Below are 26,541 nucleotides of genomic sequence, written 5' to 3'. Positions count from 1 at the left end.
TCTGAGAATCTTGGGCAAATAAGGAAAATCTGGAGAAGGTCAAATGATCTTTTTCAATCCTAAAAAGGAATTTCTCTGATGTGTGATATTGTCCCATGATTTCTTCCATCTTGTTATACCTTCAGTATTCTTCTCCTCCATTTAAGTCTTCATTTCATTTGAAAATGCATCTGTCATCTTCCTCTAATTTTCATTCTATGGACCAAACTATCTCGATGTCTCTTCTAGAACTGCCCATATTGCTTCCCTTCACATCCATTCTTTTTACATTGTAAGCTTTGCAATTCTATCTTCTCTCTCCCATGATTTTCAATTAGCCTAATTTAATCTTCTCCTTGTCATTTCCTGGTTATTAATCTCCTGGAAATTAGCTAGGATAAATAAGTATCTATTTTGCCTGATGGAAATAATCCTAATGTAAATAATTTTTAAATGGCCCATTTAATTTTAGCATGTGAATTTTAATAGAATGTAACCACATAAATAAACATCCATGTTTCTCAGTGTATAAAAATGTTAATGCTGTGGATTACAGCCTTAAAATTCTGTGCTGAGCTCTAGAACATACAACTCTGGTTCTAGTAGATCTTCTCTGTGTCTATAATCGCCCTCATGAAGGTACTTATCAGTGATTATTTTCACACAGCTTTTTATCTAGTTTCTTACAAAAAGGAAAATTCAAAGGCAACAGGAATTGATGTTTCAAGTTTGTCTAGCAGTTTGTCAACCCTGGCTGCATGTTAGAAATCCTGGGGAGTGTCTAAAAATTAGTGATATCTGGGCTTTATCCCAGACCAATTCATTCAGAATCTCTTGAGTAGAGCCCATTCATCTGTATGTTTTAGAAACTCACCAGGGAAATTTAACATGTAACCGAAATTGAGAACTGCTGAGCCTATGGCCAAGAATATGAAAAAAGAATGATGATAAGTAAAAAATGTTGAAAAAGCTAATGGTCAGTACTACATTTAAGTCTGCAACTATATCCTCAGAGACGGGTAAGAGTCCTCTCTTTGGCCCAGTGCTGGATTTCTGCTTGTCCAAATGTGAGGTAAAAAACCAGGCCAAACATGTTGACAGCAGCAGCAAGGAAAAAGACATTCCTCCATCCAGACACAGAATCCTGGAGGAAAAAAAAAAAAATACACAGAGTTATCAGCCTCACAGTTGCTTCTCCACTAGTTCTAGAAATCCTCCATTTTGTATATTGCAACACTGATCACAAAGAATCTAGGGAACAATATGCAATAACCACTGAGCACCTTGAATTCTCAAAGAAGGTTTTATGAAACTGGTGGAAACAAGAGGATGCTAAAATGAACACTGGGTTCTGGCTTGGATGAGCTTTTCTTTAAACCCAAATAAATTAACCTACACTAATGTTTTTCTAGAAATTTGGATCTCAACATTCTTGAAAATGTCATTATTACTCATTTAAAATTATGCCTAAAACAACAGCTTTAAGATTTTCACTCTTGTGCTCTCTCTGATTTGTTTTGTTTTTGACTGTTGACATCAATCACACCAACCCCCTGGATGGACATCTCAATATGATGTGAGTTACATTTGGTCTGACTGTATGATTTTCCTCATCCAGCCCTTGTAAGTCACAGTTCATTTCTGGCATTATAGTCAAAGTGGATTCCTAGCAATTTGGTTAAAATCAACCTGAAAATAGATCACCTAGAGATGTATTGAAAACAAAACAAATCTTTTTCTGTAAGTTGGATCATGTCATCCTGCCATCCCAGCCTAGTTCTGCCTTTGCATCCTCCCTACCAGCCCACACTTGGTACTGAGCAAGCCTCACGGGCTATGCTCCCTGCTTTGTGTCACAGCCTTTCTCTTTCCACCCAAAATTTAACCTCTCTTCAAGCTGGCCTTGGGACCCTTTGAGTTTCCATTTTGTGATTTTTTTTTAGAAATTGGAATTAATCTGAACAGACTGTTCATAACCTTCCCCTTCTGATCCTGTGTCTTCATCTCTTATCCTTGACATGTATCATTCACTCTGGTCATAACTAAGAGCTGTTTCATACTTTTGTTCCTCTAGGAAGTCATATGTGCTATTTTCTCTGCCTGAACTGCTCATTTTCATTAATCTAATACCTATTCATTTTTAGAAATTCAGCTTTTACTTCTCTTTCCCTGGGAAATGTGAACTACCAGACTCTGATTTAGAGTCCCTTAAGAATAGAGTAATTATGTTGGCATCCAGGCTTATTTTCCCCATCAGACCATACAATCCTTGAGAACAGAGGCCCTGTTGTGAATCCCCAGTGCCTAAAACAATACCTGCCACTTGCAGATGTTCAGTAAACTGGCCCAACCTGACTGATAAGGAATCCGGTGGCAGTGGAAGAGATGATTCCTGCGATGAGCCCAAATCCCCTTGAGATTCCCATGAGGAAACTTGCATACCTGCGGGGAGATGATTTTATATAGAAAGCTGCCTATCACTTTTCAGCAACTCAATTTTAATGCAGTCCAGCTCTAATAGTAAAGTCATTTAGCCTAACGCAGTTTTTTCTGTTCACTTCAAGATAGTTAGGGCAATGTCTGTTTGCCAAACCTGAAATCACCTATCCACCGACTCAACAACTAGGAAACAATTCTGTCTCTCAGGAGCCCAGGTTCCCACTCCAGCATCTCAGCACGGCAGGCAGTTTGCGCAGTGGATGAGACAACATACACTGGACAAACATACACTGGACAGACGGCCTGGGTCCAAATCCTGGCTCTGCCCTTGTGTGACCTCAGGCATGTCACTTAAACTTATTGTGCCTCAATCATCTCCCTTATAAAGTAAGAATAACAATAGGACATGTAGTTATGCAGACCAGATGTGTTGATACGTGAGAAGTCCTTTGAATAGGATCTGGCTCAGGACAGGTGTATACATATGTGGTAGCTAATATCATCAACACTCTGGAAGCTTTTCCAAAACACGTGTGTGGGTCCTTTCCCAGAACACACAGTCTAATCTCTAGTGGAGAAGCTAAGGAAGTTTCATTTACTTGTTACTGGCCAAGATTGGGCACTGTTTCTCTAAAAACACCTTAGGTCATGGCCACATACTGACATTTCTAGTTATTTGTTATTACTCTGCCATCATTTTGTGCGTGTCAACAACAGGAAGCAGTTGCGAGAAGACTGAGGCCTAAACCTCCGGAAGGGCCTGGGGGAGGGGAACAAACAGGTCAAACCTTACCGGGGAGCGACGTCTAAGGTGTTGATGATGAATCCTGAATCACACAGGTTGCTGGTCCCAGGAATAAGTATCAGCAAAATAATAGTTGTTGTGTAACTGGAAGCCACAAAAGGCAGGGCGACAGCACACAGCGATGGAAGGAGGAGCCCTGGGCAATGGGGACACACCATCAGGAAACTTCTCTGACCATGTGTGGATAAAGGGATTGGTTAACCGAGTCCCCGCATCCTTACCTAGGGATGAAAAGAGTTTTCGGACGGTGATTAATCTGAGAAGCTTCCTGGACAGGAGGAAATCTGCCAACTGACCTCCTAGAATCGTACAACTTGAGGCAGCGATAAAAGGCAGGGAGGACAGAACACCACTCTGAAGGGAGGAAATGTATACAGTAAGTAGTTACAGAGGCGCATATGGCACCAGAGCTTATCAGTTACACAGACCAACCATTAGCCCACCCTCCTGACACTTGGAGTTGCTTTAAGGAAATTAGCATCCTTTTCCACATGAGGAGAACACTTCCTCAGGTAAGAGAGCCAGAACTTGCATTACACTGGTCTCCAGAGAAAAGCACTACTCATTTCTAAGGGAAATTGAAGCATCAGCTAGTATGGCAGCATTGCAGAGTGGTTAAGAACACAGATACTGCAGCAGCTCTACCACTCAGTAATTGTGTAATCCAGGGCAAGTCATCTCCCCTCTGTGTCCCCATTTCTACACCTGTGTGATGGAAATCATTACAATGTCTCTCAATCATCGTGAGGGTTAAATGAGTGGTTATGTGTAAAGTCAGAATGTAGTAGGCAGCAAAGAACTGTTTCTTCTTATTGCCATTATCATGTTCATAGAAGTACAGGAAGCATACTCACATCTCTGATGTTGACGTGGAGCACAGAACTGATGTACGTTGGTAGGTAAGTTATGATTATGGTGCATAACCAGAAATGGCTGAAAAAACCCGTGAAAATGGCCCAAAGTGGTAGGCATCTGACCATAGCCTTTATGGGGACAGATCGTCTAGGAGAACTGGACTGAAAGGAAATATCTAATCAGTATGGGTATTAGAACAGGACAGAGGATGCCTCTCCTGAGAGCCCCACACCCTACCCTGGAGCTCTCTGCATGGCCCACAGGTAGAAGGGCTGCACTGTACCTGTTGAGCCAGCGAAGACACGATGTGGTCCTTTTCCCTGACGCTTATGCATGGGTGATGCATGGGGTCATCATAAATCACCATGAACCACAGGAGACAGCAGACACAGCCAATGCTACCTGGGAAGCTGGGATCCAATTAGTTTTCAGGTAGATTTGTGTGCTAGGGGAAGGGAATTTCCTCTGAAGTAGCACACATCACCCCAAAACACACATATCCATTCATGGTTGTTCCACCATCATGACCTAAAGTTTCCCACTTCTTCATCTCAACTCATCTACAAATCTCCTTTTGACTAAATGTAGAGTGCCACTTGTCAATGTCAGAGCCCTCTTGACAGAGCAGGAGCATGAACGTACCACTGTATAGCTGATTAGTTACTCTTCAGACTCCAGTGGATATATCGTGGTGTGTCATTAGCAACAACTTCTTAATGCACACATTACTGTCTTATTTTAGAAGATCTGAATAGTCAGGATTGAAGAGAAAAGTATTCATCCATATACAAAACAACCTGCCATAAAATGAGTGTAGCAAGGAAAATTTTCCAACACATTTGCAAATGACAGTGTTATTTGTATTCAAACAATACATCCATTATGGATTTCCAGAAAAATATTTCTTGACAGTACCTGATCAACATGTGTGGACAAAAATGACCTGGGATTAGCATCATTAATGAGAAAGCCATCCTAGCTGGAACCATATTGAGAATAGAAACTTGTCTCATTGCTGAGATTTGTCACCTGAAGAGGTTCTATGTTAAAAGACTCTGTGGACTAATGTTCTTTAAATTTCCTCCAATTACTGGATTTATCCATTCTTTTATTTATAAAGCTATAAGTCAGGCATTATGAAAGTACCAAAGTGATAAAAAAAAATATGGAATGAAGTTCTTGCCTCAGTCATTTCATAATCTAGTGGAGAGGGAGAAGGGGAAATAAATAATTACATGCCAACACAGCCTAGAAAAGAAATTATCAGTAAGCATCATAGAGGACAGAAAGACTTAATCTGATGGGATAAGTCTTGGTAGTCTCCATAGGGAGGTGAGCTCATTTAATTTGAGCTTTGCAAGATTCACCTGGTACAAAATAGGTTAAGGGCATCTTGGCAGAAATAATAATTATAATAAAATATGAAGACATATTGAAAATGTGCTTCACCAGCTCTGACATATTAACCATATAGAGCAACTAGACCTGGTGTTTCAGACGTGGTGGCAGAGATTCTACAGAAGATGCCTGGGGTGGGTGTGTGAGGCTACACTCCTGATTTCTCAGAAGTCAGCACCATGCAGATGGTCATCTCTTAGACTAGACTAAGAAATCTACCAATCCTCAACATTCTTCGTCATCTCCCATTTAACAATGGACATTTTCTCTCAAATGGGAAGAATGTGGGCGATAGGTAACGTAAGCATAAAAACAAATGCCTGGGAAGTGGAGGTGTTAGGAGATAAGAGAAAGTGACTCACCAAAGATGTAGAAGATAAAAGGCCAGCCCAACGTCTGTGAGATTAGTCCCCCCACACAGAGGATGATGAAGGACCCAAACGCTGCCCCTGAAGAGAAGAGGGATAAAAAACACTGAGGAAAATAGCAAAGGTTGAGACTGAGTGACTTCCCTGGATGTTGTCCCAACAAAGAGGTGGCAGACTTAGAATTACTGGGTGATGAGAGTCTTTCTTCCAGCTCACAGATCTCCCCCAATAAAGTCATGAGAAGTAATCAGAAATAATCAATAATAACAATATGCCACTTGACACTTCAATGGCTCCTTAACTCCAATGTGACCAAATACAAATCCCTTTGTTTGTCATAGACACTCTCTGCAAACATAGCCCACCAGTATTTCCTTATAATTAGAGTTACATTCTGGCAGGGGCAATATGAGGTTGGCAACAGAAAAGGAAACTCTTACAAAAATTAATAAGATAAAGTCCTTGACCTCAAGGGGATTTCAGCCCAGTTGCAGAGAAAAACGTGAACAAAATTCTCTATTATAAGTGTAATACAATGTAGACCTTGGAGTCTGAACATATTTTTCAGAGACCCATAATAAGAAATGTATCTTTCACAGCAACACAATATATACACAAATACACACACACACACACACACACACACACACACTTCAAACAAGAGTTTCATGAATCAATACTTAGTCTTACCGTGTGCAATTCACTCCCAAAATTTCCATTCTATTCTATTCAGTTTCATTTTAAAAATACTGGTTTTGACCTACTTAATTGATTTTATGACCCCTTCAATGGGTCCCAATATATGCAATTTGAAAAAAAAGAATGTGGAATATAAATATGATAATAAAACTACAATTTTCTTTGAAAGTATACATGAGAAAATTAAAACTGATGATAAGATTCACAAACTGTTTACATGGGCTAAGAGTAGGATGGATGGAATTTTGGTAAAAGAAGCTGGGAGCAAAAGACCTTCCAGGAAAATGAGCCAGTAGAAATAGAGCCAGAGAGAATTTAAGTGCAGACTATACATGCTACAGTCTGAGCATTGCTTACAGAGGGATGTTGAGTGCAAAGGCAGGTTGGGACCAAATGGTAGAGCACCTTTATATCCATGCAATAAGGAGGTCAGTCGTCTGTAATCATGAAGGCACACACTGAAGATTCCCAAGCAGGTTAGCAAAAATGCCCTGTCTGTGCTTTAGGGAGATAACCTGGCTTTGATGAGAAGTTTGAAGGAAACAAAGCTAGAGGAGAGAGAAGACCAACTGAGCATTTGTAGATAGAGGAGATGCTGACAACTGCAATGGAAGGAGCCACACAGGACGGTGGCTTTGGAGTAAAAATCTGCAGGATGCAGCCATGCATTGGATTGGGGAGTGAGAGGCTTGATGACCCTCAGTTCTGTTCTTCAAGTACACATTCTCAGTGCTACCAGTTGGGGCAAATAGCAATGAGGTAGTTATCAAGTCCTTACGATCACAAGCTCTGGTGGGGGAGGGTAGCATGGTGATTGAGAGTGTACACTCTGGGACCAAATTGCTGGGTCTCAAATCTCAGTTCTACCGCCAGCTATTTATTTGTCTCTGGGAAATTTACTTAATCTCTGCATACTTTAATTCCCTCCTTTGTAAAATGAGAGTTAAGATTGGTTCAAGATGGCAGAGTAGAAGGACGTGCTCTCACTCCCTCTTACAAGAACACCAGAATCATGACTAACAGCTGAACAATCATTGACAGGAAGACACTGGAACTCACCAAAAAAGATACCCCACATCCAAAGACAAAGGAGAAGCCACAATGAGACGGTAGGAGGGGCGCAATCACAATAAAATCAAATCCCATAACTGCTGGGTGGGTGACTCACAAACTGGAGAACACTTATACCACAGAAGTCCACCCGCTGGAGTGAAAGTTCTGAGCGCCACGTCAGGCTTCCCAATCTGGGGGTCCGGCAACGGAAGGAGGAATTCCTAGAGAATCAGACTTTGAAGGTTAGCAGGATTTGATTGCAGGACTTCGACAGGACTGGGGGAAACAGCAACTCCACTCTTGGAGGGCACACACAAAGTAGTGTGCACATCGGGACCCAGGGGAAGGAGCAGTGACCCCATAGGAGACTGAAGCAGACATACCTGCTAGTGTTGGAGGGTCTCCTGTAGAGGCGGGGGGTGACTGTGTGTCACCGTGAGTACAAGGACACTGGCAGGAGAAGTTCTGGGAAGTACTCCTTGGCGGGAGCCCTACCAGAGTCTGCCATTAGCCCCACCAAAGAGGCCCAGTAGGCTCCAGTGTTGGATCACCTCAGGCCGAACAACCAACAGGGAGGGAACCCAGCCCCGCCAATCAGCAGACAAGTGGATTAAAGTTTTACTGAGCTCTGCTCACCAAAGCAACAGCCAGCTCTACCCACCACCAGTCCCTCCCATCAGGAAACTTGCACAAGGCTCTTAGAGAGCTTCATCCACCAGAGGGCAGACAACAGAAGCAAGAAGAACTACAATCCTGCAGCCTGTGGAACAAAAACCTCATTCACAGAAAGATAGAGAAGATGAAAAGGCAGAGGGCTATGTACCAGATGAAGGAACAAGATAAAACTCCAGAAACACAACTAAATGAAGTGGAGATAGACAACCTTCCAGAAAAAGAATTCAGAATAATGATAGTGAAGATAATCCAGGATCTCGGAAAAAGAATGGACGCAAAGATCGAGAAGATGCAAGAAATGTTTAACAAAGATTGAGAAGAATTAAAGAACAAACAAACAGAGATGAACAACACAATAACTGAAGTGAAAAATACACTAGAAGGAATCAATAGCAGAATAACTGAGGCAGAAGAATGGATAAGTGACCTGGAAGACAGAATGGTTGAATTCACTGCTGCAGAACAGAATAAAGAAGAAAGAATGAAAAGAAATGAAGAAAGCCTAAGAGACCTCTGGGACAACATTAAACGCAACAACATTCACATTATAGGGGTCCCAGAAGGAGAAGAGAGAGAGAAAGGACCCGAGAAAATATTTGAAGAGATTATGGTTGAAAACGTCCCTAACATGGGAAAGGAAATAGCCACCCAATTCCAGGAAGTGCAGAGAGTCCCATACAGGATAAACCCAAGGAGAAACATGCCGAGACACATAGTAATCAAATTGGCAAAAATTAAAGACAAAGAAAAATGATTGAAAGCAGCAAGGGAAAAATGACAAATAACATACAAGGGAACTCCCATAAGGTTAACAGCTGATTTCTCAGCAGAAACTCTACAAGCCAGAAGGGAGTGGCATGATACACTTAAAGTGATGAAAAGGAAGAACCTACAACCAAGATTGCTCTACTCAGCAAGGATCTCATTCAGATTCGATGGAGAAATCAAAAGCTTTACAGACAAGCAAAAGCTAAGAGAATTTAGCACCACCAAACCAGCTCTACAACAAGTGCTAAAGGAACTTCTCTAAGTGGGAAACACAAGATAAGAAAAGGACCTACGAAAACAAACCCAAAACAATTAAGAAAATGGTCATAGGAAAATACATATCAATAATTACCTTAAACGTGAATGGATTAAATGCTCCACCCAAAAGACACAGGCTTGCTGAATGGATACAAAAACAAGACCCATATATAAATGTCTACAAGAGACCCATTCAGACCTAGGGACACATTCAGACTGAAAGTGAGGGGATGGAAAAAGATATTCCATGCAAATGGAAATCACAAGAAAGCTGGAGTAGCAATACTCATATCAGATAAAATAGACTTTAAAATAAAGAATGTTACAAGAGATGAGCAAGAACACTACATAATGATCAAGGGATCAATCCAAGAAGAAAATATAACAATTATAAATACATATACACCCAACATAGGAGCACCTCAATACATAAGGCAACAGCTAACAGCTCTAAAAGAGGAAATTGACAGTAACACAATAATAGTGGGGGACTTTAACACCTCAATTACACCAATGGACAGATCATCCAGACAGAAAAATAATAAGGAAACATAAGCTTTAAATGACACAGTAGACCAGATAGATTTAAGTGATATTTATAGGACATTTCATCCAAAAACAGCAGATTACACTTTCTTCTCAAGTGTGCATGGAACCTTCTCCACGACAGATCACATCTTGGGTCACAAATCAAGCCTCAGTAAATTTAAGAAAATTGAAATCATATCAAGCATCTTTTCTGACCACAATGCTATGAGATTAGAAATCAATTACAGGGAAAAAAAAACGTAAAAAGCACAACCACATGGAGGCTAAACAATACGTTACTAAATAACCAAGAGATAACTGAAGAAATCAAAGAGGAAATCAAAAAATACCTAGAGACAAATAACAATGAAAACACGATGATCCAAAACCTATGGGATGCAGCAAAAGCAGTTCTAAGAGGGAAGTTTACAGCTATACAAGCCTACCTCAACAAATGAGAAAAGTCTCAAATAAACAATCAAACCTTACACCTAAAGGAACTAGAAAAAGAAGAACAAACAAAACTCAAAGTTAGCAGAAGGAAAGAAATCATAAAGATCAGAGCAGAAATAAATGAAATAGAAAAGAAGAAAACAATAGCAAAGATCAATAAAACTAAAAGCTGGTTCTTTGAGAAGATAAACAAAAATGAGAAACTTTTAGCCAGACTCAAGAAAAAGAGGGAGAGGACTCAAATCAATAAAATTAGAAATGAAAAAGGAGAAGTTACAATAGACACCACAGAAATACAAAGCATCAAAAGAGACTACTACAAGCAACTCTATGCCAATAAAATGGACAACCTGGAAAAAATGGACAAATTCTTAGAAAGGTATAACCTTCCAGGACTGAACCAGGAAGAAATAGAAAATATGAACAGATCAATCACAAGTAATGAAACTGAAACAGTCATTAAAAATCTTCTAACACACAGAAGTCCAGGACCAGATGGCTTCACAGGTGAATTCTATCAAACATTTAGAGAAGAGCTGACACGCATCCTTCTTCCAAAAAATTTCGGAGGAAGGAACACTCCCAAACTCCTTCTACGAGGCCACCATCACCCTGATACCAAAACCAGACAAAGATGTCACAAAAAAAGAAAATTACAGACCAATATCACTGATAAATATAGATGCAAAAATCCTCAACAAAATACTACCAAACAGAATCCAACAACACATTAAAAGGATCATACACCATGATCAAGTGGGATTTATCCCAGGGATGCAAGGATTCTTCAGTATATGCAAATCAACCAATGTGATACCCCATATTAACAAAATGGAGAAGAAAAACCATATGATCTTCTCAATAGATGCAGAAAAAGCTTTTGACAAAATTCAACACCCATTTATGATAAAAACTCTACAGAAAGTGGGCATAGAGGGAGTCTACTCAACATAATAAAGGGCATGTATGACAAACCCACAGCAACCATCATTCTCAATGGTGAAAAACTGAAAGCATTTCCTCTAAGATCAGGAACAAGACAAGGTGTCCATTCTCACCACTATTATTCAACATAGTTTTGGAAGCCCTAGCCACGGCAATCAGAGAAGAAAAAGAAATAAAAGGAATACAATTTGGAAAAGAAGAAGTAAAACTGACACTGTTTGCAGATGCCATGATACTATACACAGAGAATCCTAAAGATGCCACCAGAAAACTACTAGAGCTAATCAATGAATTTGGTAAAGTTGCAGGATACAAAATTAATGCACTGAAATCTCTTGCATTCCTATACACTAATGATGAAAAATCTGAAAGAGAAATTAAGGAAACACTCCCATTTACCACTGCAACAAAAAGAACAAAATACCTAGGAATAAACCTACCTAGGGAGACAAAAGACGTGTATACAGAAAACTATAAGACACTGATGAAAGAAATTAAAGATGATACCAACAAATGGAGAGATATTCCATGTTCTTGGATTGGAAGAATCAATACTGTGAAAATGACTATACTACCCAAAGCAGTGCTCGCTTCGGCAGCACATATACTACCCAAAGCAATCTACAGATTCAATGCAATCCCTATCAAATTACCAAGAGCATTTTTTACAGAACTGGAACAAAAAAATCTTAAAATTTGTATGGAGACACAAAAGACCCCAAATAGCCAAAGCAGTCTTGAGGGAAAAAAATGGAACTGGAGGAATCAGATTCCCTGACTTCAGACTATACTACAAAGCTACAGTAATCAAGACAATATAGTACTGGCACAAAAACAGAAATATAGATCAGTGGAACAGGATAGAAAGCCTAGAGATAAACCCAAGCACCTATGGTCAACTAATCTATGACAAGGAGGCAAGGATATACAATGGAGAAAAGACAGTCTCTTCAATAAGTGGTGCTGGGAAAACTGGACAGCTACATGTAAAAGAATGAAATTAGAACACTCCCTAACACCATACACAAAAATAAACTCAAAATGGGTTAGAGACCTAAATATAAGACCAGACACTATAAAACTCTTAGAGGAAAACATAGGAAGAACACTCTTTGACATAAATCACAGCAAGATCTTTTTTGATCCACCTCCTAGAGTAATGGAAATAAAAACAAAAATAAACAAGTGGGACCTAATGAAACTTAAAACCTTTGGCAACGCCAAGGAAACTACAAACAAGATGAAATGACAGCCCTCAGAAAGGGAAAAAATATTTGCAAACGAATCAATGGACAAAGGATTAATCTCCAAAATATATAAACAGCTCACTCAGCTCAATATTAAAAAAACAAACAACCCAATCAGAAAATGGGCAGAAGGCCTAAATAGACATTTCTTCAAAGAGGACATAAAGATGGCCAAGAAGCACGTGAAAAGCTGCTGAACATCACTAATTACTAGAGAAATGTAAATCAAAACTACAATGAGGTATCACCTCACACCAGTTAGAATGGGCATCATCAGAAAATCTACAAACAACAAATACTGGAGAGGGTGTGGAGAAAAGGGAACCCTCTTGCACTGTTGGTGGGAATGTAAATTGATACAGCCAATATGGAGAACAGTATGGAGGTTCCTTAAAAAAACTAAACATAGAACTACCATACGACACAGCAATCCCAGTAGTGGGCATATACCCTGAGAAGACCATAATTCAAAAAGACACATGCACTCCAATGTTCACTGCTGCGCCGTTTACAGTAGCCAGGTCATGGAAGCAACCTAAATGCCCATAGACAGAAGAATGGATAAAGAAGATGTGGTACATACATACAATGGAATATTACTCAGCTAATAAAGGAATGAAATTGAGTCACTTGTTAGAGACGTGGATGAATCTAGAGAGTGTCATACAGAGTGAAGTAAGTCAGAAAGAGAAAAACAAATATTGTATATTAATGCATATAAGTGGAACCTAGAAAAATGGTACAGATGAACTGGTTTGCAGGGCAGAAATAGAGACACAGATGTAGAGAACAAACGTATGGACACCAAGGGGGGAAAGCAGCGGAGGGTGGGGTGTGGTGGTGTAATGAATTGGGAGATTGGGATTGACATGTATACACTGATGTGTATAAAATGGATGACTAACGAGAACTTGCTGTGTAAAAAATAAATAAAATAAATTTAAAAGAAAAGAAAATGAGAGTTAAAAGTTATCTTCAAAGGGATATTGTGAATGTTAGCTCAGAAGAGTAAAGAACTCAGAATAATGTGGGCTCTTGAAACTCTACTTTCCAGACTGATTTATCTCCTTACCACTGATAGTCTTAATTCTCATTTGCATATCTTTGCTAAAATGGTGTTTATGCAGTTTACTTGGTTTTTTTTTTCTATTTTTGCAAATTCTTAAAGTTCTAAAGTTTTCCCTACAATGCTTTTCTGACTACCCTCGCAATGCTCAATGGTCTTTTCTGCTTCTGAGTCTTAGTGGCTTTACAGCACAGATGTATCTGTCTTATTTGTTATGTGACTGTCTTACATTGTTGAATATTTTTCCAGCACTTTTCTCCCTGTCCCCCAAACCATCCTATGCATAGAAGGAAAGATGTAATAGGGTGAAGCAGATTACAAAGTTGTGATCTATATGCATATCCTTACCTGATCCCGCAATGCTGGTGAGCTTGCTTCGTTCAAGTGGGGGAGCCCATTTTGCCCAAATTGTAAACTGACCTGTCCATGCCATTCCCTGAAATGAAAATCATTAAGACTCTTGATCTCTAGTAGAATTCAGGAATCCATATCCCGCACAGAATGAGAAAGTAACCGGCTACCTGGGCCATGCCCTGGACTGTCCGAATCACAATAACCAGAACCACTCCAAAGTCAGCAGCCAGTGGTGTAAAGAGGGTGAGAAGGGAGGAGATCAGCAAACCAGCACCAAGCATCTGCTTTGCTCCAAATATCCCTGCTAAATAGCCACTTGGGATCAGAGTCAGTATTATCCCATAGCTGATGGAGCTAAAGATGATACCCTGAGTCTCTGGACTCCATTCATATACAGAGGCCTGGGGGGAAAAAAAAAAGGAAAATTCTTGCTAAGAATTTCTTTTATAAAAATTCTAATTTATAGCCAGAGCTGCTTGGGGTTTTGACCCTCCTATAAAATATCAATTTTGGCTTTCCTCCATTTTTTACCAAACAAATATTCCACCTTTTCCAAACAACCAATTATATCTCTAATTTGCTCCTCTCAGAGGGAGAAAAAAATAGAGAAATGAAGAAGAAAAGGAAAAAAAAATAGAGAAATGAAGAAGAAAAGAGATAAAGAAATGATTACATAGGTAGTTGATAGGAAGATGTAAATGAAATATAGTGAAAGAGCTTCTTTTAACTATTTTGGTTCTAGTAAATAAGTCAGGTGACATGCTGACTCTCATTTTAAATAATAAGGAAAACACATCTTTACTGAATGCTTATCAAAATTAGTCCCTAAAACCAAGTTTAGGAACCATGGTCTGCCCTGGCAGAGGTGACTTCCTAAGACACATATTACACATTAATAAGATCACATTTTCTTCTGATGTAACCCAATAAATAATTTTGGTAGACCACTAGATACATGGCATCATGGTATAAATTGAAGTAAAGAGCCAAACAATGTAAAATATGAAATATTTTGTCCACTTAAAATAACTATAAATAATACAAGATATATGACTCATGTCAGAATTCAAGTTTGAGGGTGAACGGCAGTAAAATAGGGACTTTAAGAAAAGGGAAGAACAATTTTGGGAAGGTCCCAGGAAGGAAGGAGTACTTGAACCATTCTTTGAAGAATGCCTATGATTTGTGTAAAGAGAAATAGGAAAACTCATTCTTATTGAAGAAAAACAGCAAAAGTGGACTTGCAGTATTTGGAATGATACCCAGTGAAACTAACCAGGACTCTAACTTGCTCAGAGCAAAGACTCTCCCTGGGTCATTGAGAGCAGACATGAGTGTGCTGAGAAGTGGGCCCAGGTTCTGGAGAAGTACAGCATCTCAAGAGAGGAGTTCGTGACTTGAAGGTATTCTGGATTCTTGAGCACAGGTGTGTGAATGTGTAGAATGAATGATGGAAGAAAGACTGGAGACAGAGAGGTCATTATAAGTAAGCTGGCTCCAAGGTAACAAAATCATAAAATATGAGGATGACTTTAGAAATGTAAAATAAATGTTAGTTTAAAGAAAAAATTTAAATGGGTTATAATCATGATTCTTATACAAATTAAAAACGAACATGTAATAAAGATTTTATTTAACTCATTGATTAATGGGGGAATTGGTAAGATGTTACAACTGGCCCAAAGGAGAATTCAAAGGCCCACACATTTATAAGTGGGAAGTAATGCTGAAATCGATTTTAAATATATAGCAAAACTGGCTTATTTAACTGAGAGGCAAGTGGAGGAGAGTAGCAATTGATTTTTCTCAGAACAAAATGCATTTGCAGAGCTATGGGCAAGAATCATTTGCATTACTATTTATTATATAGAACTTACTGAGTTGTAAAATGGCTCAAAGACTATGAAAAGTACAGAGACCTGCTTAAAATCAGGCAGAAGGATGTGCTTAGATACATCCTAGTGCCTAGTTTTTCACTGAAGATACCCAGTAATCTATTCCTTTCTAGAAGTGTTCACAATTTTTTCCTATAGTCCCTACCCCCAACCTTGTAATCATAATAATCTCAGTGAGACTATTTTAATCACAGAGAAGCAATATCTCAAAGAAAAATACTTCCAGTCCTTTTTAGTTTGCCACTGAAAATTCATGCTTCTATATGCCACAGAATCAAGATACAATTCTTCCTTTCAAACTGGGTTTTCCCTCTCAACAAAGAGCCTTGTTCTCCATTATACTTACTCCAGAATTAAACTCCTTGGTGGATCTGTTGGAGTGATTGAGGGTGAATGCAAGAGGTCTTTCTGTGGAGGCATTGAATAAACCAGGCTGCTGAGTGCTATTCACCATGGCAATGATTGCAATGCTCAGACTCACACGCTGGGTTATCACGGTAAAGTTTGAGAAGTGCATGATGAGAGCCAGTCCATAGCGTAATGAACAGAATTCAGGAACTAGAGAAAAACACAGATGTCTGCAGTGAGTATCCTGACTGAGATCACCTTCTTTCCATTTCTCCCACTGCTAAGTCTGAGAAAACTACAGATGATTTCATGCAGTCCCACTATCTTTTTTCACCGAAATAATCATAACTACAACCCTTCTTTGTCATATTCTTTAGTTGGCTTCAAGACAATAAATCGGGGATCTTACCATAAAGTGAAACAAATACGGCCTTTTTTCAGAGGTGTGGGAAGCAGATGAAAATATAAGAAAAATTAAATGAAGGCATTTATGTCACATTGTTCCAAAATAAAGTGAATGAGGAAGATGGGGAAGAGCCAGTCACAGAACCTGAGTCTCCTAGTCTCAAGTCTGTGGTCCCATCTGTTTTGCATATACATCTACCATAAAGCTTGAAAGTTTATACTTAGAGAGCTGCCTTTGAATTAAGCTACCATCCAAGGGTTCTCTTTTATTTATTTATTTTTATTATTTTTAATTCATGCTCATGCCTAATTCGAAATTTTCTGCTATTTCTTTTTTTTTGAAGATGTTGGGGGTAGGAGTTTATTAATTAATTAATTTATTTTTGCTGTGTTGGGTCTTCGTTTCTGTGTGAGGGCTTTCTCTAGTTGCTGCAAGCGGGGGCCACTCTTCATCGTGGTGCGCGGGCCTCTCACTATCGCGGCCTCTCTTATTGTGGAGCACAGGCTCAGTAGTTGTGGCTCACGGATCTACTTGCTCCGCGGCACGTGGGATCCTCCCAGACCAGGGCTCGAACCCGTGTCCCCTGCATTAGCAGGCAGATTCTCAACCACTGCGCCACCGGGGAAGTCCCAAGGGCTCTCTTTTAAAATACCTGATATATAGTGTATAAATGAGCACAACCACTAACTCCTTAGTGTAATGTTCACTTGGAAGTATTTTTGTTGGATGTCACTAGGCTCTGCCTTCACATATATTCAGCTTAAAAAAAAACTAATATGGGGAACCATTTTTACTGTTTGTAGGTGATACGGTACTGGAGGAACCGTCATTCTGTTACAAGAGCAACACATTCTTTTAGGTCCCTGTGAAGTGGAACAATGGGCCTATATTGAAAGGGTTCCCATGTGAATGATGGATTAAATTTTTTTGCACATTTGGTGAAATGGGACTAAAGAGAAACAAAGAGAGAACCTGTGAAGAAACAGATAAACATATAAAAAAGTATATATAATGGAGAAATAATTTTTAATGGCCAAATAGGCTCAGGGATGAGATTTGGTTGCCTGCAAAAGAATTATTTCCCTATTACTGGAGGTTTCCAAAGCTCATGGGAAATAACCAGCTACATAGCAAAGATATTGTAGCAGGAACTCATATATGGGTTAGGGGTTTGTTTAAAATGACTTTTTCTGGACTCATTCCATTCCTTATGTCCTGGGATTCAGTGATCATTTGACGTAATTTCTCATAGATACCTCATTGGGGCTCCCTAAGGAAATAGTAGCAGGTAACAGAATGAGGGGCTGGATCTGGTCCAATGTTATACTGGGAGAATCTCCACAACAGGGAGGCTTGATAAAAAACAAAGGAGAAGGAATGCAGAACGAGGATGTGGAAATAAAACTTCCACTCTTCCATAAGGTAGCCTGCAAATACAAGATGTGATTTGGGACTTCCCCGGTGGTCCAGTGGTTAAGATTCCATGCTCCCGATGCAGCGGGGCCCAGGTTCGATCTCTGGTCAGGGAACTAGAGTCCGCATGCCGCAACTAAGACCCGGTGCAGCCAAATAAATAAATTTTAAAGAAAAAGAGAGAGAGAGAGAGAGAGAGAGAGAGAGAGAGAGAGAGAGGTGACTTTACCTTTCCTGGTGGAAGGCTTCTCATCCATTTGGCTCCTCTGGGAAATGGTACCACACTTTGTGGGGGAGATTCCCTCTGCCCTGAATCTCTTTTACCACGCCGGGCTTTTATCTATGGGGAAGAAGAACAATCCAAAACAAGACACACAAATAATTTTCTCATGTTAATGTTGCATTCTCTCATCATCAGTGAAAGTTTTGACCCAACACAGGTATATGATTTACATTTTGCAGTACGCTTCCTTATTGCTATGCTTACGGAGGACTCTATTTTTATAAGAAATCTAAGTCCCAGCTAAGTGACATAGAGCTAGTCATTTAAATTCTCTAATTGGCCATTTCCTTGTCTGTTCAATAAAAATAAATCTCCTTTCTGAGTGATGCTGCAAGAACTGAATGAGAAAATTGCAAACCACAGAGAACCATGCAAAGGTAAGGTGCATTATGGCTTGAGGCAAGGTCAGAAGACAGGAAGATTAAGCCCAAGAGCTGGGGAGGAAAGCTCCAGAGCAGCCCTTTCTTTCATTTTGGCCATGTTTCTGTACATCTTTCCGTACAACCAGAACAAAGTCCCATGGTTCCTTCTTTGAACATGAAGAATGACATTGCATAACACATATATATGATACTAATAGTATTTAATGGTTTAAAATGTTTATTCTTGTCTTCGCTAACACAACTTGGACACTTTACTGGGCTGAAAAGTTCTTCAAATCACCTGAATGAGGGCTTTCTACTATAATTATGAATAAATCCAGCTACTTGACAGGTAAAGAGAATTCATGACTTCAAAATGGACATGTCTAATTTGATACCTGTACCCCAATATTTGCGGATTCATACATTTATTTCTTTTATATTCATACATTTCAACATTTGCGGATTCATACATTTATTTCTTTTAGGTACAATCCTCGTGCTAAGAATATCATAAGTTTTGCAGTCATTCCTCAACTGAAGCATCCATGACCTCACAAACACATGTATCATGTTTATACTGCATCATTCAAAGCTTTGCATTCTTTCTGCACATAAATTTAACAAGACTTATCTGCACACTTAAGAATGGAGGATGGAGGATCATAATGAAAAAGACAGGTGAAGAATTTTGTTCAAAAATATTCTTTGCAGTATTATTACAACATAATATTGGAGACAAATTAACCTAACCATAAGGGTTTGGTGAGTCAATTTTAATAGATTCTTATAGTGGACTATTAAAATAATGTTTTCAAAGATATGGAATAATATTAAGGAAATGCCTGTACTCTAGTATACAAAACAAGCACTATGCCTGTGTTGATACACTCACATCCAAGAAGAGAGAAATGGATTCACACAAGTGCCAGCAATGGCTATTTCTGGGCTGCAGACACACTGTGGTCACGTAATTCTTTATGATTTTCCATACTTATCAAGTGATTTTTTGAACAATTAGTAGTTATTTTATACTCAGTGTCTTTGAAGGGACAATAATTAGGCTTCATAAAGCCAGTCAGGATAGTTTTCTACTTGCCAAATAGCTCTAGAATTTTGAGAACAAGATCACCCCATCTGAGTTTTGAAATTTTCTTTTTTTGTTACAATGTACACAGATAGATGCCCAGTTGCCAACAAGAGAATGTCAGCACCAGGAAACATGTTGGCCTTTGCTGTGCTTTTTTTAAAACATCTTTACTGGATTATAATTGCTTTACAATGGTGTGTTAGGTTCTACTTTATAACAAAGTGAATCAGCTATACATATACATATATCCCCATATCTCCTCCCTCTTGCATCTCCCTCCCACCCTCCCTATCCCACACCTCTAGGTGGTCACAAAGCACTGAGCTGATCTACCTGTGCTATGTGGCTGCCTCCCACTAGCTATCTATTTTACATTTGGTAGTGTATATATATCAATGCTACTCTCTCACTTCGTCCCATCTTATACTTCCTCCTCCCCATGTCCTCAAGTCCATTCTCTACGTCTGCGTCTTTATTCCTGTCCTGCCCCTACGTCTTCAGAACCTTTTTTTTTTTTTAGATTCCATATATATGTGTTAGCACATTGTATTTGTTTTTCTCTATATGACTTATTTCACTCTGTATTACAGACTCTAGGTCCATCCACCTTACTACAAATAACTCAATTTTGTTTCCTTTTATGGCTGAGTAATATTCCATTGTATATATGTGCCACATCTTCTTTCTCCATTCATCTGTCGATGGACACTTATGTTGCTTCCATGTCCTGGCTATTGTAAATAGAGCTGCAATGAACATTGTGGTACATGACTCTTTTTGAATTATGGTTTTCTCAGGGTATATGCCCAGTAGTGGGATTGCTGGGTCGTATGGTAGTTCTATTTTTAGTTTTTTAAGGAACGTCCATACTGTTCTCCATAGTGGCTGTATCAATTTACATTCCCACCAACAGTGCAAGAGGGTTCCCTTTTCTCCACACCCTCTCCAGCATTTATTGTTTGTCGATGTTTTGATGATAGCCATTCTGACTGGTGTGAGGTGATACCTCATTGTAGTTTTCATTTTATTTATTTATTTTTTACATCTTTATTGGAGTATAATTGCTTTACAATGGTGTGTTAGTTTCTGCTTTATCACAAAGTGAATCAGCTATACATATACATATATCCCCATATCTCTTCCCTCTTGCATCTCCCACCCTCCCACCCTCCCTGTCCCACCCTTCTATGTGGTCACAAAGCTGATCTACCTGTGCTATCCAGGACATGGAAGCAACCTAAATGTCCATCAACATATGAATGGATAAAGAAGATGTGGCTCATTGTAGTTTTGATTTGCATTTCTCTAATGATTAGTGAGAAATCATTATGTTGAACATTCTTTCATGTGTTTGTTGGCAATCTGTATATCTTCTTTGGAGAAATGTCTATTTAGGTCTTTTGCCCATTTTTGGATTGGGTTGTTTGTTTTTTGATATTGAGCTGCAAGAGCTGCTTGTAAATTTTGGAGATTAATCCTTTGTCAGTTGCTTCATTTGCAAATATTTTCTCCCATTCTGAAGGTTGTCTTTTCATCTTTTTTATGGTTTCCTTTGCTGTGCAAAGCTTTTAAGTTCCATTTATTCCCATTTGTTTATTTTTGCTTTTATTTCCATTTCTCTAGGAGGTAGGTCAAAAAGTTTTGCTGTGCTTTGGAAGGCTTTCCAGTCCTGCTAACATCTGGATGATATCAGGAGTTCAGTTCAGGGCTCTACACTCAGATCTTAGCTGAAGAAACGGGAGCGGTCACCTGGTTGACCCGGAGTTTGGACCATTTTCTATTTGATCTCTCTTGTTATGTAAGATCCCAAGACTTGGCAGAAGGCAATTTTTCAACTGTACACTCAGCTACAAGTACTTGTACTCCAATGAAAGGTTTCCCACCAACCTCTCCAACCAATCTGACAAACATTGAGCTCTAGAGCTGAAAGAGACTTGGAGATTCTCTGACCCAACTGTTCTTTTTTTTTCTTTTTGATGAGGAGATTGATGTGCAGAATGCTTGAAAAGTTGCTTCGAGTCACAGAGTATACTGAGTCAGCACCAGGTCTCCCGATGCCCAGACTACTGCTTTTTTCTATCTATTAATACTACTTCCTCTTTATGGGCATATTTTAAGCACAAGCTTAAAATACAATTGGGTAGTTTCATTTTAAGGTATTCCAGATAGGAATTTATATGATTTTAAGTTAAGGTTTTTTTTAAAAAATTGAAGTATAGTTGATTTACAATATTATATTAGTTTCAGGTGTACAGCATAGTGATTCAGTATTTTTGCAGATTATACTCCATTCTAAGTTATTACAAGATAATTGTCATAATTCCCTCTGCTCTAAAGTATACCCTTGTTGTTTATCTATGATTTTAAATTAAGTTTTAATCATTTATTCCAGAAGGAAATTTGATGATGAAAATACTTTCAGGTTGAGTTTTGAATATTAAAAAAAAAAAAAAGACTACTCTTTCTTGCTTTTTTTTTTGGCGGTATGTGGGCCTCTCACTGTTGTGGCCTCTCCTGTTGCGGAGCACAGGTTCCGGATGCGCAGGCCCAGCGGCCATGGCTCACTGGGCCAGCCGCTCCGCGGCATGTGGGATCTTCCCGGACCGGGGCACGTACCCCTGTGCCCTAGCATCGGCAGGCGGACTCTCAACCACTGCGCCACCAGGGAAGCCCTTTCTTGCTTTTTTGATTAGTGGAATTATATCACAAACCCATCCCTTCAGTTCCCATTCCATCTGCTGCCATCCCTACCTTGGCTTTCATCGTTTCAAATGCTACTTTGAAATTTGCCTTAATAGCTAACTTCAGTTGTTAATTGCCCTGTTTCCTGTGTTTGAGACAAATGCAGAAATCAGGCAGACATCCCAAACCAATCGAAAAGAGGGTCCTTCTGTGACATAGTAATGGCAACTATTTTTCTAAAATAATCACAGAAGCATATGATAATATGGGATCTGAGAATTGGCATAACTGATATCACTTAGAGACAGTGGAATGAGTTTTAGCCCAATTATAAACATTGTCAAGGACCTTCCTACTCAGGAGTGACATTTCTAAAAAATAGTGAATCCTAGCGTCAAAGCTGTAAATAGGGGCTTCCCTAGTGGCGCAGTGGTTGAGAGTCTGCTTGGCGATGCAGGGGACGCGGGTTCGTGCCCCGGTCCGGGAAGATCCCACATGCCGCGGAGTGGCTGGTCCCGTGAGCCATGGCCGCTGAGCCTGCACGTCCGGAGCCTGTGCTCCACAACGGGAGAGGCCACAGCAGTGAGAGGTCCGCATACTGCAAAAGAAAAAAAAAAAAAAAAAAACCTGTAAATAGACACGGAAAAAATGAATTAAAATTAAGTAAAATAAAAATTCTATACTTTAAAAATAATTTTATGACACAAAATAGAGTTATATTTGGTATAAAAATAATATAGACATAGACAAGATGACATGCATAAACAAAATAATTTTGTCCTCTTACTATTAGTCTAGAACTCACTATTTTGTTATAATGGTCTTTCTGTTGCTCTTAGATTTCCCTTAATACTGAGCCTGTCTTGCATCACCTCTGTTAGCCGAGTCCCCTAGTTTACTCAAAGTAAATGTTACACGTGGTTGAAAGAGCAGGAACCTGCAGGTCAAAGGGTATCCAAGGACCAATTCTTCTCTGTCATTTACAGTCTGAGTAAAGCAGAGCAGATTTTATAAGATCCCAGAGCTGTCACAGTTTCATAGGAAAAATGGGGATAATATTACTTCACAGGACTATTGGGAATGAAAACAAAGGTATGAGACACGCCTTCTCAATGTAAAATATCATACATTGTAAAATGTTATTGATATTAACAACAGAAATAATAATACGTAGTCACAAGATTGGCACTTGGGCCCTCTCAGATTAATAAATACAGGTTTACAGCAAATGAAATTTCTATAAAAATGCTTTTGATTGATTGTTAAATTGGTTTTAAATGTTTCCTTTTAGAAGTGGGTTCTTCTGGACTAGAATCCAGAAGATGGATGACATGGAAGGGATGCACCTTGCTACCAACACCAGAGAACATGCCAAGAAGTAATTTCTTCCATGCTAGTCAAACTGAGGCCTCTTTTATCACCTGTTTACCTTTCTGAAAGATTGGTAGTTCTGGAACAAAATTGGTTATTCCAGTAGGTCATTTACATCATGCTGTTAGTTCATGTGAACGTAATCATGAAAAAAAGAAAAAGAAAAACGTACTAAGCAGGCTTCCCTGGTGGCGCAGTGGTTGAGAGTCCGCCTGCCGATGCAGGGGACACGGGTTCGTGCCCCGGTCCAGGAAGATCCCACACGCTGTGGAGCGGCTGGGCCCGTGAGCTATGGCCGCTGAGGCTGGGTGTCTGGAGCCTGTGCTCCGCAACGGGAGAGGCCACAACAGTGAGAGGCCCGCGTACAGCAAAAAAAAAAAAAAAAAAAAAAAAAATATATATATATATATTAAGCACCAATATTAGGTAATCCTAGAAGGCAGGGTTAGGTCAAAATTAAGGTGCAACTTGGGCCCTGCCCACAGGGGACTCACAGCTCTGCTCACCAAGAAATAACACAGGAGTGTTTGGGCACCTTTCCTCCAAGGAACAACCTCAGGTTATGTCTTCCAGGCCTGTATGAGTCCATCTCTGCTATGGAATTGGGGTTTTCCCTGGGCAGGATGGGAGAGGGCACCTTCCTTGGGTCTTTTCCCCTAGGCCTTCCCATCACAGCACTGATAGGTACTAACCATAATCTCTTGGGGCACCTTTCCTCAGCTGTACAATGAGGGCAACAAACCAGGTGATCTCCACAAATGTAGAGGTTTTCTTGCCTTCAATCTTATCCACAACCTTGTTCATATTCTCCTTTTCCTGAGAGACAATTTCAACTATACACAGAAATCTGAAAAGGCCCATGAATCACAGTCCCCAATCCCAAACTTCGTTAGTTCTGATCCAGTATTTTATTCTGCAGCCAAAGCCTGTTTGATTCATCAAGGTGTCACAGTAAATACTTACGGAATCCTTGGAGAAGTGACAATTGTCCACAGAGTCCATTGACACTGGTGGCCTCTCAAACCTTGCTGTAGGGTCTTGACTGAGTCAATTACATTTTTTAGAAAGTTTCTTCTTCATTTTGAAATCAGAAACCATATTCCCAGGTGGAGATCCCTAGGCTGCTGACAATGTTTTCTTCTGACTTTCCCTTAAACTGTTCCCTCCCTTTAATGGATCTCTGATTGATTAGTAATTATCCTCTGATCCCAAAAGAAGAAATGCACTTACCTTCACCATTAAATCAGTATTGTAAGCCCTAGACTATAGGCTACCTTGAAGAAAGAAGGCATTTTTGTCCCTTCTTCTCTTTCAAATAATTCCACAATTTCACAAGGATAAATATTGCATCACACGGCAGGCAGACTGCATTAGGTTTAGCCCTACGCTCTCAGAGCAGAGAGCCTGGGTTTGGCTTTGCCGCTTAATTTTTAACTTCATTTTCAAGTTCTCGCTGATAGAATATCTCAAAAGATGACACCATGTTTTTTCTGCTTTGAAGTCTGCAGACAGCTGAAAAAGTCAACACGACTTTTTCCTGAAGGGGAGGCAGCATGATGTGGAAGAAAGGTCAGGGCTCCTGGAACTGGAGGAATGAGGTCAACCCCACCTTCACTTCCTAGTGTTTTCTGTGGCCTTGGACAAGTCATTTAACCTCCTTGAACTGGTTTCTACCTTAGTATAACAAGGGCTTAATGCTCAACTCATGGGGTTATTGGGCAAATAAAATGAAATACATATGCTAACCAGTAATAGGTCCTCAATAAATGAGATGCCCCCATAAAAGTGTTCTGTTAAATCAGCTAGACTTTCCTCAAGCATTTGGTGCCCACAGCTTAATAAATGTGAACTTTGGCTACTCTGACATCTTCCCATGAAGCTACCCTGCATCCTTCCTTCCTGCTTCTTATCTGTGCTCTTTCTCATCCAGTCTCTACTTGACTCTTGGTATTTGGACTTGTGTTTTATTTGAGATTCTTAAATTTTGGACTGTGGTTGCTACTGGGTCTTCCCAGTTTGACTCTCAGCCCTTATAAAATGAGGTGAAGTCCTGCCCTTTCTGCCTTTATTAGCTTTAAACTGCCTTAGTTGAGTTTCCCTGTCCCAGTTAGTCTTGCCCAAGGAGCCTATTGGAACCAGCACCTTAGCTTAACTACTTGTTTCCTCTGTATTAGTGTTCTATTGTGGCTGTAATCAATTACCACAAACTTAGTGACTTAAAGCACCATATATTTATTCTTCCAGTTCTGAAGGTCAGAAGTCCCTAATGGGTTTCCCTGGGCCAAAAATCAAGACGCCATCAGGGCCACACTGTCCCTGGAGGCTTTAGGGGAGAATCTATTTCATTTTTTCTGGCTTCTAGATGTCACCTGCCTTCCTTGGCTCATGGCCACATCCTCCATCTTTAAAGGCAGCAGCATAACATCTTCAAAGCTTTCTAACTCTGACCCTCCTACCTCCCTCTTTATAAGGACCCTGGTAATTATATTGGGCTCACTTGGAAAATCCAGGATAATCTTCATGTCTCAAAATCCTTAATCATACACACAAAGTCCCCTTTGCCATACAAGGAAACATGTTCACAGGTTGCGGGGATTAGGATGTGAAAATCTTCAGGTGGCATTCCTCAGCCTACCTCAGTCCACTTTTGGAAAGTGGAGAAGTAGCATGGAGAGCTGAAACAACAGTGTCTTCCTTCCTGTAATTGAAAATTCTGGTTATGACTTATTATAAAGTCATTCTGTACTTGGTCAGCCAATAAAAATAGTTAAAAAGAGGGCAAATGAGAACTTCTTTTGCCT

General features: G+C 39.6%; 1 protein-coding gene across 2 annotated transcripts; it reads right to left on the bottom strand.

Moving 5' to 3' along the window:
- Nucleotides 1-452: 452 nt before the first annotated feature.
- On the bottom strand, nucleotides 453-25,027 carry SLC17A2 (solute carrier family 17 member 2). Of its 2 annotated transcripts, XM_032649241.1 has the most exons (12): nucleotides 24,971-25,027; nucleotides 18,182-18,292; nucleotides 16,132-16,343; nucleotides 14,058-14,291; nucleotides 13,885-13,972; nucleotides 5,839-5,925; nucleotides 4,362-4,480; nucleotides 4,078-4,239; nucleotides 3,445-3,577; nucleotides 3,212-3,359; nucleotides 2,296-2,421; nucleotides 453-1,123 (listed from the first exon to the last, which is right to left on the bottom strand). In XM_032649241.1, exons 2-11 carry the CDS (start codon nucleotides 18,207-18,209, stop codon nucleotides 2,313-2,315), a joined length of 1,320 nt encoding a protein of 439 aa, XP_032505132.1. In that variant the 5' UTR covers nucleotides 18,210-18,292; nucleotides 24,971-25,027; the 3' UTR covers nucleotides 453-1,123; nucleotides 2,296-2,312. The 2 variants fall into 2 exon arrangements, with proteins under 2 accessions (XP_032505132.1, XP_032505130.1); XM_032649239.1 differs by lacking the exon at nucleotides 24,971-25,027 and having other exon boundaries at nucleotides 989-1,123; nucleotides 2,331-2,421; nucleotides 18,182-18,209.
- Between the last annotated feature and the right edge of the window lie 1,514 nt (nucleotides 25,028-26,541).

Source organism: Phocoena sinus, chromosome 11 (assembly GCF_008692025.1).
Source record: "Phocoena sinus isolate mPhoSin1 chromosome 11, mPhoSin1.pri, whole genome shotgun sequence".
NCBI classification, from domain to species: Eukaryota; Metazoa; Chordata; class Mammalia; order Artiodactyla; family Phocoenidae; genus Phocoena; species Phocoena sinus.
Note: the sequence above shows the minus strand (reverse complement) of the source record. Positions and strands in the feature narration are given on the sequence as shown.

Bases quoted from the DNA above. Each gene is read 5' to 3' on its own strand.
- SLC17A2 (XM_032649239.1), bottom strand. From the start codon at position 18,209: ATGGATGAGAAGCCTTCCACCAGGAAAG. The intron at 4,240-4,361 runs GTACAGTGCAGC...ATTTCCTTTCAG, and splicing joins TGTCTTCGCTGGCTCAACAG to TCCAGTTCTCCTAGACGATC. The intron at 3,360-3,444 runs GTAAGGATGCGG...CCCATTGCCCAG, and splicing joins AAAACTCTTTTCATCCCTAG to GGCTCCTCCTTCCATCGCTG.